Here is a 20,176-nt window from a genome sequence, read left to right on the forward strand (position 1 = left end):
TTTCTATTTTTTTAGTAGAGACAGGGTCTCGCTCTTGCTCAGGCTGGTCTCGAACTCCTGACCTTGAGCGATCCACCCGCCTCGGCCTCGCAGAGTGCTAGGATTACAGGCGTGAGCCACCATGCCCAGCTTGTCTTTGTTCTTAATGGTCCGCAGATTAGGGTATGCCAAGTCCTGTTAGTACCCTGAGACAAGTGAGATAGAAGCCTATCTTTCAAGAAGCAGCTGCAAAAGTTGGGGTGTTAAATGTGTGTTCCAGTTTCTTCTTTCTCATGGAGAAACTGGGTGCTGGAGTTTATCTTCTACTTGGTCTACACTAAACTGAGGAGAGGATCTGTGGCAATGCCTGTATTCTTGTTCAGACCGCACACTCCTTCAACTCATAGCTTTGCTCTTTGTTGCTCCATCTGCTCTCAGAGATAGGCAGGTTAGCTGGAAGCTTGGCTTTATCTCTGGAACAAGCCAGCAGGAGGAATTATGAGGACTGCCCATGTACACATTTATGGTCCCAGAAGACTACTTGAACGCCTGCTTTTTCGGTTCTTAGATGCAGGCTAATTAATGGCCTATCTTACAGGTTGCAGCTAACAAGTCAGGACATTAGGTGTGCAGTCAGTCTCCTATAGGGAGAAACTTGGAGCCTGAGTTTTTGTCTGTTAGTCCTTGCTGAGCCTGAGAGGATTTCTGCTGGAAGTCTACCTGTTTAAAACTTACCTCTTTGCTTCCTGTGGTTTAGGGAGATGCAAATGCAGAGCCTTGTCAATTCCCAGAGCTGAGTGATTTAGGAGCCATTCCCTTAGGTGGGAGATGTAAAAGTTGGGGCCCTCAGTGCATGCATAAGCTCCTTACATCAAGAATCTGTAGACCTGCTTTTATTGTTAGAGCAAGGTGGGGGGAGAAGGGGTGGAGGTGCCCACAAGCCCCATTAGGCTCCTGCAGATCTATTGTTTACCTGTCCCATTGGCTCCTAGACGCAGCCTAGTCAGAAGCCCAACCCTCAGGCTGCTGCTAGAAAAGTGTGCAAACAAACCCTTTCCATGAAGAAACTGGGAGCTAGGAGTTTTTTTCTTTCTCTCCTCCCTGAGCCCAGGGGACAGCTGTGGAAGTGCTCGTACACTCTTTTAAAATCACCTCTTTGTTCAGTGGGGTCTTGGGAGACTCAGAATGCTAAGTCCCTTCTGCTCTTACAGCTAGGTGATTTAGGTGCCGAATTCTTTGGTGGGCATCATAGAAGTTGGGATGATATATGTTTGGTCCAAACTGTTTACTCCTCAGGGAGAAACTGGGATCCCTTCCCAAATTTGAAAATTTACATGAAAGGTATTAATTCTTAAAAAAGTAACCAAAACTGAAACAAGAATTTGAAAGCCTACATAATTTTATAACCATTGAATTTAAAAATGCCCACCACTCCCAAATAATTCTGAGCTTCAGTAGTTAAAATAGCATCAAGAGAATAAAATAGGGTGGGCCCAGTGGCTCATGCCTGTAATCCTAGCACTTTGGGAGGCTGAAGTGGGGGATTGCTTGAGGACGGGAGTTCGAGACGAGCCTGAGCAAGAGCAAGTCCCCATCTCCACAAAAACATAAAAAAATTAGCCGGGCATGGTAGCACATGCCTCCTAGCTATTGGGGAGGCTGAGACAGGAGGATTGCTTGAGCCCAGGAGTTAGAGGTTGCTGTGAGCTATGATGATGCCACTGCACTTTAGCCTGGGTGACAGAGTGAGGCTTTGTCTCACTCTGGTGCTGAGACAGCTGGATATCTGTATGCGAAGAATGAATTTGGATCCCTACTTCAGACCTTATACAAAAATCAACTTAAAACAGATTAAAGACCTAAATGTAAGAGCTAAAAGTATAAAACTCTGAGAAAGCCTAGGTATAAATCTTTGTGACCTTGGAGAAAATATTTGCTTTCTGCACATCTGATAAAGGGCTGATAACAAGAATCTATATAGAACTTAAGAAAATCAACAAGAAAAATCAAACAGCTCATAAATAAATGGGCAAAGGACAGGAACAGAAACTTTTCAAAAGAAGACAGACTAATGGCCAGTAAACATATAAAAAAGTGCTCAACATCTCTAATCCCATTCTGTAGGTTGTCTGTTCGCTCTAATGGTAGTTTCCTTGACTGTGCAGAAGCTTTTTAATTTGATCAGATCCCCTTTGTTTTTGTTGCTGCTGTGATTCCTTTGGGCGTCTTCTTCATAAATTCCTTGCATAGGCTGATGTCTGAAAGAGTCTTCCCAATATTTTCTTCCAGAATCCTTGAGGTTTCACACCTTAGGTTTAAGTCTGTTATCCATTGTGAGTTGATTTTTGTGAGAGGTGAGAAGTGGGGATCCAGTTTCAGTCTTCTGCATGTGGATATCCAGTTTTGCCAGCACCACTTACTGAATACAGATTCTTTTTCCCAATGTATATTTTTGTCTGCTTTGTTGAAGATTAGATGACAATATGAGGATGGTTTTATATCTGGGATCTCCATCCTATTCCAAAGGTCTATATCTCTGTTTTTGTGCCAGAACCATGCTGTTTTGGTTACTATAGCCTTGTAGTAAAGTTTGAAGTCTGGCAGACTGATGCCTCCCATTTTGTTCTTTTTGCTTAAGATTGGTTTGGCTATACGAGGTCTTTTCTGGTTCCAGATGAAGCGTAGAATTTTTTTTTTTGTCTGCTAAGAAGGATGGTGGTATTTTGATAGGGATTGCATTAATTCTGTAGATCACTTTAGGTAGTATGGACATTTTAACAATATTGATTCTACCAATCCATGAGCATAATAGGGATTTCCATCTGTTTAGAGCTTCTGCAATTTCTTTTCTCAGTGCTTCATAGTTCTCCCTATATATGTCTCTTACCTCCTTTGTTAAATATATTCCTAAATATTAACTTTTTTTGATGCTGTTGTGAAAGGTGTTGCATCTTTGATTTGATTTTCAACTTGACTGTTATTGGCGTATATGAATGCCACTGATTTGTGTGCATTAATTTTGTATCCTGAGACTTTATTGAATTCATTTATCAATTCCAGGAAGGAGTCTCTTGGTTGAATCCTTGGGATTTTCTAGATATAATAGCATATCATCAACAAAGGTGAGAGTTTGACCTCTTCTGCCCCATTTGGATACCCTTTCTTGTCTGATTGTGGTTCCTTTGCATTGGGTTTCTATTTTCTCTTCAGTTCCATTGAGTTTCCTTGTAATCTATATTTGGAATTCTTCCTCTGTCATTTTAACCATTTCATTGAAATTAGTATCCGATTTTGAGGGTCTCATGGTTTCTTTTGGGGGTAACTTTTCCCTCTGATCTTTCATATTTCCTGTGTTCTTCACTGATTCTTTCTCATCAGGGTACTTGGCTGAGAAATGGGAGTGCTAGGACTGGTTTGTGCCCCTAACTGCAAGCCCCCAAGGGACATTCCTTGACAGTGATGGGAAGAGGCGCACTGGTCCTGTATAATATTTTGACAAGTTGGGTTACCTCTGACCTGTTGTCTTCTCTTCTTGCCAGTGATTAGTGAGTTTGGTACCCCAGCTTAAGCTCCCAGATGGTGGATCACACTTGTTTGTATGACTCCACTGCCCTCTAACAGCTTGAGATGGAGGGCACTGTGTTAAGCTATGGGGTTACCCTCTCTGACTTTGGTTGTAGATCGCACGAGGAGCCAGTTATCGAGGTAATCTGATGGCTCTGTGTTAGTCTGTGGTCTCCTGGATGAGGACCATGAATGCCTCCATCTTTCGGAGGGGCCTTGCCACTCCCAAGGGTTACTTGGACCCTATTCCACCTTAAAGTGGTGGTAAGGGCAAGGCAGATCTCAGCTAATGCCTGCAGGCCTGTGTGTGTGTGTGTGTGTGCGTCTATGGTTACTTGACCTGCAGCTAGGGGGAGCCGCTAATATGTTATTCAGGGCTCTTTCACCACGCTTGGGAGGCTGCTCCTCCTGGGAGGGGTCAATTGGTGGAGTTGCTAAGGTCTCTGACCAAGATTTTCCTTCGTGTCTACAGACCCCAGTGTTGGCAGTTGCCCGGATGTGGAGAGCAAGCCCTAGAGTTATCTTATGACATGACCCAAGCTCGTCCGGTGGATCGAGTCAATGGGCTGTTGATAATTGTACAGCATCCCGGTTCCGCAGCTTCACGCCAGTTGCACAGGGAAATCGGCTTTTCTCGCTTTCCCCACCTCTGAGGGCAGAGCCCGTCGTGCCCATCACAAAAGCCACTGGGCTAGAGGAGGGATGTTGCCCGACTGCAGAGCTCCCAAGCCTCTGGGGGATCTCGCTAAAGGGGGCGTCGCGGTGCTGGGGAACTAGTGTTGGGGGAGCACTCGGTTGCCCACCGCCACAGGCCCAGCTAGCTGAGTCAACAGGTCACGGACATCCCGTAGATTCATGCCAGCCTCATAGAGCAAGTGGCTTTTCTTGCTTCACCCCACCTCCAAGAGCAGAGGCCACCACACCTGGCGCAAAAGTCCCCAGGCTCAGGGAGGGGTTCCTCCCAAAACTGTAAAGCACTGTAGCATCAGAGTTGTGGACCCCCATGATGGCGACTGCCCACCCACGAACAGCTAGTACCGGGGGCGACTGCTCAGGGGTTTGCAGGCACAAACTTAGCAGGGTGAATTAACAGGACACCCGCTGTCTCTTGTGTGTCATAGTCTTGCAATCTCACGCCTGTCCAGCAAAAAGTCTTGCTCTTTCTGCCCTGCCCCGAGCTGGCTCAGTCGTCAGTGTTTTCCAGGGGCAGAGCCCCATTTTCAGTGTTCACCTCCTTTGTTTTGGCCTGGCTGACCGCCAGAGGCAGGTGGCTGTCTCCATACTCCTTTGCATGGTAGCGGGAAGTGATCACTCAGACCAGTCCCTCCCCTGCCTTAGTGCAGTCCTAGCACAGAGCACCAGGGGGTTCAAGATGTTTCCTGCTATTGTCCCCTCTGCACAGAGCCCGCCGTCTTGTGCCTCAGCTCTGCACTAACTTCAGGTACGTCCCTGTCTGAGTGGGTGTGGAGGTCAGTGGGAGAGCCGGGCATCCTCCTGTGGGTCATATCCCACTGTGGTCACTGGTGCGGCCATCCCACTCTCTTGTTATGGTACGGAGTGCGAGAAGTGACCACCGAGAGACCGAATTGAGCCAAATCGCGAGTCTTTATTAGCTGGCCTGCGACTACCCTCCGCACCGCTAAGAGGCAGCAGCACAGAGAGCAGCCCAAGCCAGGGGAGATGGGCTCTTTTAAAGGCAAAAACCACATCCTGTAAAGTCATCTATCTGCGCAAGCAGGGCTACTGAAGCCTAGATCAGCATTAATCATTATTAATCTTAGTCGAAAATACATTTAACATTTTGTTTTAAGTCAAAGTACATTCTACTCCCTGTTATCTGGGTACATGAGGCACCCCTGGGCATTTCAGTGCTCCAGGGCGTTCTAGCCCTCTGGGCTAGCTGTTACTTTATCTTGTTGACGCTTGCAGCTGTGTGAAGCGTGCCCTCCTCCCCCTTTCTCCCTTTATTCTTTGCTTAAGCATACTGACAGAAGCGAGAGAGCAGGTTATTTCCCATAGACCTTAACACTCTATTCTCTACCGTTTATCTCTCACTTTTCCAGGCTTTGCGATTGTATTTCCCATTCACCTTTTTGTTTTCCTGCATTGTGTGTCCCACGCTGTTTCTCTGCAGCTTCACGACACTGTTCTTGGCGGAGAGCGATCCACTCGTGTGTAGCCCTCCGAGTTCTTCACCTCCCTCTCTGGGAGAGGTGAGTCAGGAGGTCATCTCTACTCTGCCATGTTCCCCAAGGTTCCATTTATTTACTTATTTATTTTTATTTAAACAGATTTAGGGAGTACAAGTGGTTTTTGTTACATGGCTGAATTGCGTAGTGGAGAAGTCTCTGCTTTTAATATACCCATCATCTGAATAGTGTACATTGTACTCAATAGGTGGGTAATTTAAAAATTTTCCTCCTTTGCCCACCTTCCACCCTCTCCGTTCTGAGTCTCCAGTGTTTATTAAGTTACTCTGTATGACCATGCATACCCATTGCTTAGCTCACACTTAGAAATGAGAATATGAATTATTTGGTTTTTTTGTTCCTGGGTTACTTTATTTGAAATAATGGCCTCCAGTTCCACCCAAGTTGCTGCAAAAGACATTATTTCATTCTTTCTGATGGCTTAGTAGTATTATTCCTTGGTATATATATATACCACATATTCTTTATCCACCCATCAGTTGGTGGGCACTTAGGCTGGTTCCATGTATTTGCAATTTTGAATGGTACTGTGGTAAATATATGGATGCAATTGTCTTTTTTATAAAATTACTTCTTTTCCCTTGGGTAGACCCCCAGTACTGGGATTGCTGGATTAAATGGTAGATTTACTTTTAGTTCCTTGAGAAATCTTCATACTGTTTTCCCTAATTTACATTCCTACCAGCAGTGTATAAGTGGTCCTTTTTTGCCACATCTGTGCCAGCATCTCTTGTTTATTGACTTTTCTATAATGGCCATTCTAACGGGGATAAGGTGTTACCTCATTGTGGTTTTAATTTGCATTTCCCTAATGATTAGTGATGTTGAGTATTAGTTGGCCATTTCTTTCTCTTCTTTTGAAAAACGTTCATGTCTTTTGCCCACTTTTTAATGTGGTTATTTGTTTTTTTCTTGTTGATTTGTTTGGGTTCCTTACATATTCTGTATATTAGGCCTTTGTTGGATGTCCAGCTTGCAAATATTTTCTCCCATTCTGTAGGTTGTCTATTTACTCTGTTGATTATATCTGTTGCTCTGCAGAAGCTTTGTAGTTTAATTATATCCCATTTGTTTATTTTTGTTTTTGTTGTATTTGCTTTTGGGGTCTTAGTCATCAATTCTTCAAGTAAGCCAATGTTGAGGATAGTGTTTCCTAGGTTTTATTTTAATGTTTTTATGATTTCAGATTTTCCATTTAAGTCTTAATCCATCTTGAGTTAATTTGTGTATATGGTAGAGATAGGGATCCATTTTCATTCTTCTGCTTGAGGCTATCCAATTTCGCAGCACCATTTAGGGTGTCCTTTCCCCACTGTATACTTTTGTCTGTTTTATCAGTGATCAGTTGGTTGTATTAGTAGGTATTTGGCTTTATTTCTGGGTTCTCTATTCTGTTACATTGGTCTATGTGTCTACTTTCACACAAGTACCATGCTATTGTGGCTACTATTGCCTTGTAGTATAATTTGAAGTTGGGTAACATAATGCTTCCAGATTTGTTCTTTTTGCTTAGGATTGCTTTGGCTAGTATAGTTCTTCTTTGGTGTCATATGAATTTTAGGCTTGGCCTAGTGGTGACAAATTCCCTTAGTGTTTGCTTGTCTGGGGAAGACTTTATTTCCCCTTCATTTATGAAACTTAGTTTTGTAGGGTACAAAATTCTTGGCTGACAGTTATTCTGTTTAAGAAGACTAAAGATGGGACCTCAGTCTCTTCTGGCTTTTGAGGCTTCTGTTTAGAAATCTACTGTTAGTCTGATGGGTTTAACTTTGTAAGTTACTTGATGCTTTTGTCTCACTACTTGTAGGATTTTCTCCTTCTTTTGGCTTTGGCCAGCCTGATGAGTATGCGCTTTGATGATGTCCTGTTTGCAATGAATCTTCCAAGAGTTTGTTGACTTTCTTGTATCGGAATGTCTAAATCTCTAGCAAGACCAGGGAAGTTTTTCTTCATTATTCCCTGAAATAGATTTTCCATGCTTTTTGCTTTTTCTTCTTCTCTCTTAGGTATACCTGTGATTCTTATGTTTTGATGTTTTACATAATCCCATATTTCTCAGAGATTTTGTTCTTTTCTCTTGATTCTTTTTTTGCTTTCATTTTGACTGACTGGGTTAATTTGAAAGCCTTGTCCTTAAGCTCTGAAATTCTTTTGTTTGGTTCAGTTTCTTGTTAAGACTTTCCACTGTATTTTGAAATTCCCTAAATGACTCTTTCGTTTCTGGAAGTTCTGTTATTTTTTTAGATTATCTTATTATTGATTTTTTTCATTCATGTCCTTGATTATTCTTTTGGTTTCTTCATGTTGGTTTTTAATTTTCTCATCAATCTTGTATAGCTTACTTGTGATCCATATTTTGAATTCCATTTCTGACATTTCAAAAATTTCATTTTGGTTGAAGTCCATTGCTGGAGAGTTAGTGTGATCCTTTGAGGGTGTTGAGAGAGCCTGTTTTTCCAGATTGCCGGGGTTCTTATCCTGGTTCCTTCTCATCTGGAACCTCTTCCCTCAGCTCAAAATAAATAGTTTTGCAATTCAACCATTCTTCTTGGCTGGAACCTCTGCTGCTCATTGTAGAGAGGGAGAGGTACACTACCTTTTAGCTCTGTGCGGATAGGTAACCACTGTGGTATTGCTGGCAGTTTGGGTCAGTTGGACCTCAGACCCCTGGGAGAGTGTTTAAGTGCCAGCAGTTGTGGACTAGGTTAGGTGAACCCTATATTCTAGGCTCCTGGATGGCGTGTTTGAGTCTTGGGGTGACCAGGTTGAGACCAGGCTGACAAACTTGTTCTTAAGCCTCTCTGAGTTCAGGCCCTGGCTGTGATAATGAGGGGTAGGGTGATCTCCTGCTCCAGAAGAATGCTCAGGCAGGAGAACAGCAGATGTACTGTGAGCCTGCGTCAGGAAGGGCGGGCCCCTCTTGACAGGATTAACAGAGGTAAGCAGCTATGGGATGCTCATGCTGTTTACACTTCCCTGTCTTGGCAATGACAGTGGTCTGTGTCCTTCGCAGGCACAAAAGCACCCAGATTCCCAGCTCCAAGCTGACCCAGCTGCAGCAGAGGTAGTGGGGGCAGCTCAGTCTGCTGTGTGCAGGGTGGTCAGACTGGCTGTGGTCTGTGGCTGAAATGCTTCAGCGGGGAGGTGTGGTTGTGCCAGGGGCTTGTTTCCCGGGATGGTAGGCTCCTCTAAGAAGAGACGGGGCGGCTTGGAGAGAGGACTGGTAGCCCCACCCTACCACAGAGGCGGCAGTAAGTGAAGCTGTTAGGGAACACGAAAGCACTTGCTGCGGCTTTTTAGAGGGGATGGGAGTTTCTAGAGGGACGGGAGTGCTTCCTAAGCTCTGTGGAATCCTAAGTGTGGTAGGTGCTCTGTCAGAGGTGGGGCAGCTGCTCCCAAGTGCCCTGGCTTAATCTTTCCCTGTGGAGCCCTCTCCAGTCCCAAGAGGAAACAGCCACAGCTGCCTTGGCAGCAGTCAATGGAGGAGGGGAGAAGGAGGAGAAGGCCACGAATGTTGGGGAGCAGGTGCCCTGTTTCCCTTTGGCCTAAGGGGCCCTCTGACATGCTATACTGTCCTCTCTGCTAGAAGCAGCCCACCCTGAATGCCCAAGCTCTGGGAGACCCACATTTCTCCCAGGACCTACCAGTCCCTCAAGGATGCTGTGGTCTGAGTGGCTACGAGGGAGAATTGGTTGTGGATCTAGCAATGTAGAGACCCGTGGGCTGCGTGTCCGTGAAGGGAGGGAAATGAGCTGCACCCTCTTTGCAGAACTGGGCACAATGAGCAGGGTACTGTTGGGGATGTATCACTCTCTGCAAGCCGAGAACAGGTTGTCCCTCAGGTCACCCGCACCAAAATCTCATGCTTGGGAGCAGAGGTGGCTACATCTGCAGCATTGTGTAGTTGAAGGAGGAGAAGTTCCTATCTCTGTTCCCTTCCTGGGCTGTCCAGCTTTAAATTCCCAAAATGGTGTCTTAGGTCTGTGACCAGAGATGGTGGGGTCTCTTCCAGGGAAATAGTGTGGGCAAGAGGCTGCGTGGAGTGCCAGCTGCTTACATTTTAGTCTCACTGCAACTTGTAGCAGGGCAGTGAGAGTTGTCCTAGGAGTAGCTAGAAGACCTTAGACTCCCCTCCCCCTCCTTAGCTGGGTGGGTGCTGCAGCTACATCAAGCCCAAACTCAGCCTGAGGTTGGGGCACCTCCCAGAGTGAAACACAAAATGGTGCCTTGGACCTGTGACCAGAAAGGCTGGGGACCCACCAAAGCAGGCAGCATGGGCGAGAAACTGTTAAAAATGCTGTCTGCAAACATCTGTCTCACCTGTAGTCCACAGCAGGGCGGTGGAGACCCTCCCAGGGGTACATGGGAGCACCTGGGCTTCTTTATCTCTCCCTGGAACTGTGCAGTGGTTGCAGGTGTGCCCGTACTTCCCTGGTATCTAGGCTCTCAGAATGGCGCCAGGCCGAAGCTGCCTGGATGCCTGTGGCATTCCATGTGAGTTCCCTTTCTGGAATAACGTCTCTGTGCAGTCTCCAAGCAGCTCCTTATGTTGGCCCGTGACCTGCTAGAGTCAGAGGGTTCTCTTGTAGTCAAGATCGTTAAAGTTCATCTTGGAGAATAGAGCCTGAGGCTTCTCTCTTAGTGTTTCCCCAAGTCCAGGAGCTTCTTCTGGCTGTCAGCTAGCTCCCGGCTGGGCAAGTTGCCCTGATCCCTCTCCTTACTCACTTTTGGTGCCTTCTGTCACTTCCCTGGTGAATCCTCATGTTCTCTCCTAGATGATCATTTCAAAATGTGAGAGTCTGCTTACTATTCTGGTTCCTCTCTGTGGATGAGGCACATACTACCTGTGTCTAGTTGGCCATTTTCCACAAGTTCTTCTTGAACGTAGAAAAAGAGAGAACTTTTCCAACTTACTTTATTAGCCAGTGTAACCTTGATAACCAAAGTGTTTATGAGAAAGGAAATAGATCACTTAGGAGTACAGATGCCAAAGTCCTAAAGCAAGTATTAATATGTTGAATCTAGTGATTAAAAAATAAGACAGTATATCACGATTAAGTTCATTTCAGTACTACAGTGTTAGTTTAACATTTGAATATCAGATTAATGTTGTTACCAAATTAGTTGAATAAAGATGAAAAATCATATGAATCTCTTAATATCTCTAGGAAAAATATGTGATGAAATTCAACAGCCAGGCATGATAAAACTTTAGTAAACTGGAAATAAAGGGGAACTTTCCTTTCAATATATGTAATCTTTCAAAAAACTTAAGAGTAAACATCATACTTAATGATGAAATGTTGAGAGCTTTCTTTCTGAAACTTAGAAAGAGACAGGAAAGCCAGCTATCATTATTCCTATTCAACATTGTACTTAATATCTTAGCCAGCATAGAATGACAAGAATGATACATCAAAAGTGTAAAGATTAGAGAGGCAGAAACAAATATGTCATTATTCACAGATAGTGTATGTGTATATATTTTAAAAATCCAGAAGAATCTAAAGATAAATTATTAGAAGCATTGAGTTAAAGTTGCTGCATCCAAGTTCAAAGTACAAAAATTATAGTAACAGAAAATGAAAAAACATAACTACCATTTATTCTTATGATTAAATATAATAAAAGATGGGAAGACCTCTATGCAGCAAACCATAGTACACTATTGAGAGATATTGAACAAGATATAAACATATGGAGGTATATATCTGTTCGTGGACCAAAAGAGTAAATGCTATAAAGACGTCAGTTTTCTTCCAGTTATGTGTTTAGGTTACGTGTATTGCCCTTGCCCCACCCAAGTCAAAGCTTCAAGCTGTCCATCCCCCAGACGGTGTGCACCACACCCATTAGGTGTGCATATACCCATCTCCTCCTCCCTCCTCCCATCTGCCTGACACCCTATGAATGTTATTACTATATATGCACTTAAGTGTTGATCAGTTAATACCAATTTGATGGTGAGTACATGCGGTGCTTGTTTTTCCATTCTTGGGATACTTCACTTAGTAGGATGACAAACCGACAGCCAACATCATACCGAATGGGGAAAAATTGAAAGCATTCCCACTGAGAACTGGAACCAGACAAGGTTGCCCTTTATTACCGCTTCTATTCAACATAGTGCTGGAAGTCCTGGCCAGAGCAATCAGACAGGAGAAGGAAATCAAGGGCATCCAGATGGGGGCAGAAGAAGTCAAACTGTTGCTCTTTGCTGAGATACGATCTTGTATCTAGAAAACTCCAAAGATTCTGCCGTGAGACTACTGGAACTGATAAACAAATTCAGCAAAGTCTCAGGTTACAAAATCAATGTACAGAAATCAGTAGCATTCCTATACACCAACAACAATCAAACTGAGAACCAAATCAATTTTTTCTATTTTTAGTAGAGACGGGTCTCACTCTTGCTCAGACTGGTCTCTAACTCCTGACCTCAAGTGATCCTCCCGCGTCAGCCTCCAAGAGTGCTAGGATTACAAGCATGAGCCACCGCGCCGAGCCCAAGGGAGAAAAACTTGACCCCTGTTTTTACATCATACTCAGAAATCAATTCCATGAAGGTTATAGGTCTAAATGAAAAAGCTATAATGATAAAGTTCTAAAAGATAATGTTGGAGAATATCTTTCTAACATGTGGTAGGGAAAGATTGTTTACAAATGATGGAGATAGCATGAGCCTTAAGGTAAAAGAGTCATTATTTAGACTACATTTAAAATTAGAAATTTCTGCTCATCAAAAGATTCCATTCCATTAGGAGAGTCGAAAGACAAATATATATGTGTAATGCATACAACCAACAAAAGGTCCATATCCAAAAGATACAAAGAACTCCTACACATCAATAAGAAAGGTCAGTTGACTCTCTAGCAAAACAGATAAGAGTCTTGGACAAGAGGCTTGAACAAGCACTTCACAAAAAGAGGATATCCAAATGGCCACTAAGCTTATGAAATGGTGCTCAAAATCACTAGTAATCAGAGAAGTACATATTAAAACCATAATGAAGTAGGATTACACACCCACTAACAAGAATGACTCAGGTTAAAAACAAACAAAACCCTGAAAATGGATAGTACCAAGAATAGCAAGGATGTGGAGCAAGGAGAACTCACATATACTGCTGATGGGAGTGGCAACCGCTTTGGAAAACAATTTGACCTGTACTGAAATGGAACATACTCTTACCCTGTGACTCAGCAGTTTCACTCATGGGCTTACTCACCAGAAATTCATACATGGGATCAGAAGACGTATGCATAGATAATAGTGTATAGCCTATAATTTCCAAAAATGGAAGTCACCCAAATGTTCATCAACAGCAGATTGGATAAGTAAATATTAAAATACACAAATACAAATATCAATCAGTAAAATTGTTAAACAGATTGGAAGAATAAATATTTAAGCAATAGAATACAGTTCAGCGTTGACCTTGGACAATGACAAGACATGATTACAGGTATACTCTTCAATATTGATAAACATAGTAAACAAAGGTAAAAAAGAATCCACAAAATAGGAGATATTATATGACTTCATTTATATGCATTTCAAAATCTGGCAAAATTAAACAAGTAGAAGTCAAGGCAATATTTGGGATGGAGTAGTCACTGATTGTGGATGCCGAGGAATTTGTAGACTGGCATTGTTATATTTTTTATCATGGGTCATGGTCACATGGGTCTTTGCTTTGCAATAACTTATCTGTAGATTTAAGTTTTATGTACTTTTTTTGTATATTAAACTTCACAATAAAAAAGGGTGAAAGGATGGCTATTTGAGGAAGTCCTGAGAAGGAATATCAATACCATTTCTTGGTCTTTAGACTCTTAACTTTACATATTCTTCTAATCTTACCAAACATTGATAATGAAAAAAAAACCCTTAAACAACAAAAACTAGATCAGTAGGTTATGCAGCTTCTTCAGTGAGGAGTATAATGTAAAAATGATTAATTCCTAAGTCCTTCATTCTAATGCAGGTTTTTCTGGAAACTTTATATTCTCAGAATGTAATGTAATTTTTTGTTTGTTTGTTTAAATTAGGAGGTGCTAATGATGCTGGACAACTACGTGAGAGATTTCAAAGCATTGATTGACTGGATTCAGCTTCAAGAAAAGCTGGAGAAGGCAGATGCTCAAAGCAGGTAATGAACTCTGGTGTTAATATTTATAGCAACCAGCAGTAATAATCATTGACATTGACGATGGACTTAACCTCAAATTGACTTGAAATTTTTAAAAATCTAAAAATTGCATGTTGCATTTCTCGTTTAGTTCAATAACAAATATTCATTGGGTATTTGTCAGTGGGTATTATTTGGTGTTACCACTTTATTTAGTACAGAAATTTAATTGCTGAGTATGACACATTTACTACTTTCATGGAATTTGTATTCTAAGGATGTGTTAAAATAAAACTTACTGGTACAAAAAACTATAATGGTTGTTAAGAGAAGAGCATTTCTTTTAGAGGATAAATCAGGAAGGAGTTTGGAGGATGCAGAGGTTGTTTTTAAAGGATGATTTACCAAGTGGTCAGCCTTTCGGACGAGGGAATCAATTACACAGCTGTGAAAACGTAGGGCATGTGCGAAGCGGAAGTAACGTAGAGAAAGGTATAGTATTTTTTCTTAATGTAGTAGGCAATGAGGAAAATTGTCGATTTTTTTTTTTTTTGAGACAGAATCTCACTCTGTTGCCCTGGCTAGAGTGAGTGCCGTGGCGTCAGCCTAGCTCACAGCAACCTCAAACTCCTGGGCTCAAGCGATCCTTCTGCCTCAGCCTCCCGAGTAGCTGGGACTACAGGAATGCGCCACCATGCCCGGCTAATTTTTTCTATATATTTTTAGTTGTCCGATTAATTTCTTTCTATTTTTAGTAGAGACGGGGTCTCACTCTTGCTCAGGCTGGTTTCGAACTCCTGAGCTCAAACAATCCACCCGCCTCGGCCTCCCAGAGTGCTAGGATTACAGGCGTGAGCCACCGCGCCCAGCCTCAATTTTTGATTAGGAGAATAATAAGAGATCAAGAAAGATTCATGTGGAATCAACACACAATATCTGAGTGCTATGTGCCAGGCTCTGGGACTTTTGTGGTGAGGAGGACAGCACAGTCCCTGTCCCTACGAAGTGCACAGTGCATGCTGTGGTTGGAATGTGTCTTTCCAAAATTCGTATGTTAAACTTAATAACCAATGTGATAGTATTAAGAGGTGAGGCCTTCAGGAGGTGATAAAGTTGTGAGGGTGGAGCCCTCATGATGGGATTAGTGACCTTATAAAAAGAGATGGGAGCTGTTTTCCTTTTCCACCATGTGAGGATGCAGCTAGAAGGTGCTGTCTGCGAGGAATGGGGCCTTCACCAGACATTGAATCTGCTGGTGCTTTGATCTTGGTCATGTCAGCCTCCAGAGCTATAAGAAATAAATTTCTGTCGCTTAAAAATTACCAGGTTGAAGGTATCTTGTTACAGCAACCTGAATGTACTAAGTGCATTTCTAGCAGGAAAGATGGATGTTAAATAAGTATAAGTGTGCAAAATGTCACTCAGAAGAAATACTGTTGACTCTGGGAATATAAGAAAAAGCACCATCAACCAGTTGCTAAGTCAAGGAAGGCATCCCTGAAGAAGTGACATTGAAAGTGAGACAGAACTGTCGAGTAGGAGTTAGCTAGCCAAAGAGAAAAGAGTAATTCTAAATAGAGGTAGCAGTTTGGGTGATGTCCTGGAGGTAGAAGAGAACACAGTGTAGTCAAGGAATTTAGAGTTTAGCAGGACAGGAGTGAAAAGAAGGGAAAGAGAAGCATGAGATGAGTCTACCGAGGGTAGACTAGGAGCACGTTACGTGGATCTCTGTAGACATGATAAAGAATTTAGAGTTTATTTTGAGCCGATAAAGCATTTTAAAGTAAGGAAGTGATGTATCAGATTTGTGTTTTTAAAAGGTTATTTTGGCTGCAGTGTGGAAAGGTTGAGTTGCATCGGTGTAGTTTAGAGATGATGAATAGTGGCAGTAGGGAGAGTTGAGAAATATTCCGGAGATAGATAATCGGTTGGACTTAGTATACTTTGGTCATGTACAAAGGCAAAAGAGGTTTATTACTTAGTTTAGTTTAGACTTATAAGTAATACCTGAACCCTTGTGAACTGCGTCAGGTCACATGGAGCTACAAAGATGCATTTTTTACCCAGAAAGAACAGGCCTATGCTGCCGCTTTCCCTTGGATTTAACCTTGGTTCAATCTTAGTGGGTGAAACTATCTAGTAGAGAAGGCATCTTTTGTCTAATACTAATGTGTCAGCTCTATGGGGGACCAGAGGGTGAAGGAATCACAAGAGACAAATCCAGGAGGGGGGCTCAATTCCTAGGAAACCAAATCTAGGGAAACTTATGATACATTGATCTTTTTAACATTTTTGTTTCTCACAATGAAAATTTTAATTTTTTTTTTTTTTTTTTTTTGGTGCCTGCATCATCCACAGTCCCTGAGTGAGTCAGGTCTAAATGTCTTTGTACCAAGCAATTTCACTCCTATCCCTTGGTAATGGGTGAGTGGATCTGTGGGTGCTTTCCTTCATTGGGTTGAAGTAAGCTAAGAGCTCATCCTGCTTTTTTGGAACTTGTGGCTATGTTGCCCTTGTGAAGATAAGTAGAGGAAAGCAGGCTGAAAAAAAAAAAAGGAACATATTTACAGAGAGAAACAGAGATGAGGGAAATCATGTGGTCTTTGAGAGCTTGAGGGTGTTGCTTTAGTCGAGTCTTTCCTTGGCCGGATATGGACGTGCTGTTTGTTGTGCCCTTTGAGCTCTTGTTTTTCTGCTCTGCTGTGCACCAGCAGGATGGCCCACCAGCAGATCTACTACTCGGACAAGTACTGCGACGAGTACTACGAGTACTGGCATGTCATGTTACCCAGAGAACTTTCCAAACAAGTACCCAAAACCCATCTGATGTCTTAAGAGGAGTGGAGGAGACTCAGTGTCCAACAGAGTCTAGTCTGGGTTCATTACATGATTCATGAGTCAGAACTGCATTTTCTTCGCTTTAGACAAACTCTTCTAAAAGATCCATAAAAATGAAGTATACCTGGGATCGTCAATTAAATCTTTTTCAAATTTAATATATATGTGTATATAAGGTAGTATTCAGTGAATACTTGAAAAATGTACAAATTATTCATCCATACGTGTGTATTCTTCACAGCAACAGCTCAGTTAAACGCAACTGCAAGTAGGTTATTGTAGGGTGTTTAAGATAAAATTTCTTCTAGTCAGTTTTTCTTTTAATATAAGTGCCTGTTTGACTTTACCTGTTACTTTTGTTAAATAAAGTTTGCATGTTGCATTAAAAAAAGAAAGTGGTGTTGCTTTAAAGCCTATACCAGGTCTAATCTTCAAGAGCCTTGATTCTAGTCTTCTAGTCTCCCCTCACTCCTTTGGATGTCCTTGACTTTGCACAGTTTATATCCTTACAATAAGTCTTTATTTTCTTTTTCTTTTCATTTTTTATTTAACTTGACTTTCTGTTTCTTATGTCCCAAAAGGGTATGTAATGTAAACACCAATGCATAAAAAAGGTAACTAGATTTTTTTTTTGTGCTTGCAAAATCCAGTCTGCTAGTGGTGGCTGCATTGAGGATTGTACTGAGAAAGATTCAGAGGCCAAATCCAAGCTTAACAGAATGGTCACCACCCCTGTCCTGGCATCATGGTTCCAAAAGATACTTGAGGAATCTCTTTTCACTTTAACCAGCTATTAGCATTTCTCCTCTTTGCCTCATGAGGCAGCTCCCAGATATGGAAAGCAACCTTAAATGCTCTGAGATGGTATTATCCATCTTACATTCTTCAAATCATGCATCAAAATTCATTTCAACTAGGCTTGGGATTTAAATGTAAAACTGAAATTGTACATTTTATAGAAGAAAATATAGATAAATATATATTTATATTGCAGGTAAGGACTTTGTAAAACAAAGGAAGATACCACAAAGGAAAAATACTGATATACTTGGTTTAATAGAAAGAAAATAAGCCTCTCTGTATAAAAAAATAAAAGTTAAATTAAAAGCAAAATAATTGCATCACCAGTGCCAGTGGATTTATAGCCATAATAGTAGTAATAATAGCAGCATTAATAGTAAACTGTTGCAAATGAATCAGAAAATGATGCAAATTCTAGTGGAAAAAAATGGGCCAGAGATACCAACATGCAAATCCCAAAAGAAGAATTCAAATGGCTGGTAAAAAAGTTCGGTCTCACTGATAATGATAATAAATATATATAATTTTGAAAACAAAGACAATGAAATACCATTTTGCCAGTGAAAATTTTAAGAGAAGATACCAGCTGTTGACAAAGTTGAAGGGAAATGGGAGAATAAGATGCAGGGAAACCCAGGGGAGTGATGGGGACCTGTCAGCTGATTGGTCGTGGGGCCAGCTGGGAGGCAATAGAAGTTATATTGCTTAGCTTTCCTGGCAAAGATCAATGAAATCTTTATGCATCTTCTCTTACGGATAATTAAGCAGTAGAGGAAGGAGACTTGATGTTTTCCTGTGTATTGTTTCACAAACTTTTCCAGAACATTAGACACAGGAGCTTGAATTAGTATCATTGCCTTTTTAATGTTTTTTAGCTGGGTACGTGTAGGCTTGTAAATCATAAGCAGTTTATCTCATGTCTCTGTAACCCCATGACCCTTCTGAGATAAGTAGAGTTCTGTTGCTGTATTGCTTTGTGTAGAAAGTCCTTGGCCGTGCTTCATCTGTGAGTTCTCACTGGCAGGACGGTAACTTTTTGGCAAGCAATACTGCGGGAAAAAGTTGTGACTTGATTATGTTTTCACCCTCTAACAAACAAGAGAAAAGATTAGTTCCCCCCTTCCCTTCTTTGTTAGTTTAATTCGGTATATGTCTTGAATTGACAGACCAACGTCATTGGCATGGGAAGTAAAGAAGATGTCTCCAGGACGTCATGTGATTCCAAGTCCATCAACAGATAGAATAACTGTAACATCAAATGCTCGACGAAGCTTAAATTTTGGGTGAGATGAACGCAAAAGGCTTGCATTACAGTAAATTGTTTTCTGTGCATAATATAGTAGTATGTAACTGATATTCCACTATAAAAATATGCATGTATGTGTTTGTACGTTAAGCTGAATACTGTGCACAGGTAGCAACCTTTGGGAGGGGAGCACTGTGCATTGTTTAGCATTCTCAGGGGAGGACTCTAAACACTTTGTCAATGTCTGCTAAGGTTCCTGGATCTTGTAGAAGGTTTTGCATAAACCCAGTTCCCAGAGCATGAGTCTGGTGAGACATTCTCTGACTTGTACAATAAGCCAAGTAAAGCAGTGTTACTACTGCTCACAAATAGGCAGCAAGAATCAACAGAAGCCTAGAATCCATGGTAAGCTTGTCCTCCAAGACTCAGGAAAGCTAACCAGGTGGATGGAGTCTCGGTTTTTTGTGCCCCACTTCTCAACGTAGCTGAAAGACCCCCAAAACACTCTGCTCTGGGTTTTATATGCTGGATGTCATTTAGATTCCTCAGTTCAAGTGTTACAGGACATTCTATTCCAGGGGTATCAGGACAAAGCCCAGGCTATTCTGGACAGTTCCTTCTTGTCTCAGGATGTAGCATTCTTGGTTCATTCTGCCTGACAGTTACAAGCTAGAGGGGAAGAGATGGGTTGTGTAGTTACATTTGCTAGTTCTTTGCTGTGCTCTTTATTTCTTCATGGGATTCAGGTTACTGTCTACAGTCCTCTCATCTCAGCCTCAAGGACTCTCTTTAGGATTTCTTGTTAGACAGGTCTGCTAGTGACAGATTTTCTCAGTTTTTGTTTATCTGGGAATATTTTAATGTATTCTTTATTTAAATTATTTGTAGTACATAGAATTCTTGGTTGACAACCCTTTTCTTTCATTACTTTGAATATGCTACTTCACTGTCTTCTGGCTTATATGGTTTCTTATGAGAAATCAGCTATTACTGAGGATCCTCGAATGTGATTCCTCACTTCTCCATCAGTGCTTTCAAGATTCTCTGTGTTTGGCTTTCGATTGTTTGACTATGATGTATGTAGGTGTGAATCTGACTATATCTTACTTGGAGTTCGTTGAGTCTCTTGAAACTGTAGATTAGTATTTTCCATCAAATTTGGAAAGTTTTTGCCCATTATTTCTTGCCCAGTATTCTCTAAAGAATATTATGCCCCTTTCTTTCTCTTCTCTCCTCTGAAAATTGTATTGTACGTATGTTGGTAGTCTTGATGGTGTCCCACAGGTTTTTGAGACTCTGTTCATTTTTCTTCATTCTTTTTTCTTTCTCTTTCATAGACCAGATGATCTCAATTGACTTTTCTTTAAATTTGCTGATACTTTATTCTGCTACCTCAAATCTGTTGA

At 41.8% G+C, this 20,176-nt stretch overlaps 1 protein-coding gene across 1 annotated transcript in view; it reads left to right on the plus strand.

Annotated features, from left to right (window-relative positions):
• Positions 1–20,176, plus strand: part of SCAPER (S-phase cyclin A-associated protein in the ER) — a 329,861-nt gene that overhangs the window by 113,951 nt on the left and 195,734 nt on the right. Inside the window, exons 6-7 of the mRNA XM_012651860.1 lie at positions 13,806–13,906; positions 18,691–18,807. Coding sequence (XP_012507314.1) covers positions 13,806–13,906; positions 18,691–18,807 — 218 coding nt within the window. The remainder of the gene's footprint in view (positions 1–13,805; positions 13,907–18,690; positions 18,808–20,176) is intronic.

This window comes from Propithecus coquereli, unplaced genomic scaffold, assembly GCF_000956105.1.
Source record: "Propithecus coquereli isolate 6110/MARCELLA unplaced genomic scaffold, Pcoq_1.0 Scaffold372, whole genome shotgun sequence".
Taxonomy (NCBI): Eukaryota; Metazoa; Chordata; class Mammalia; order Primates; family Indriidae; genus Propithecus; species Propithecus coquereli.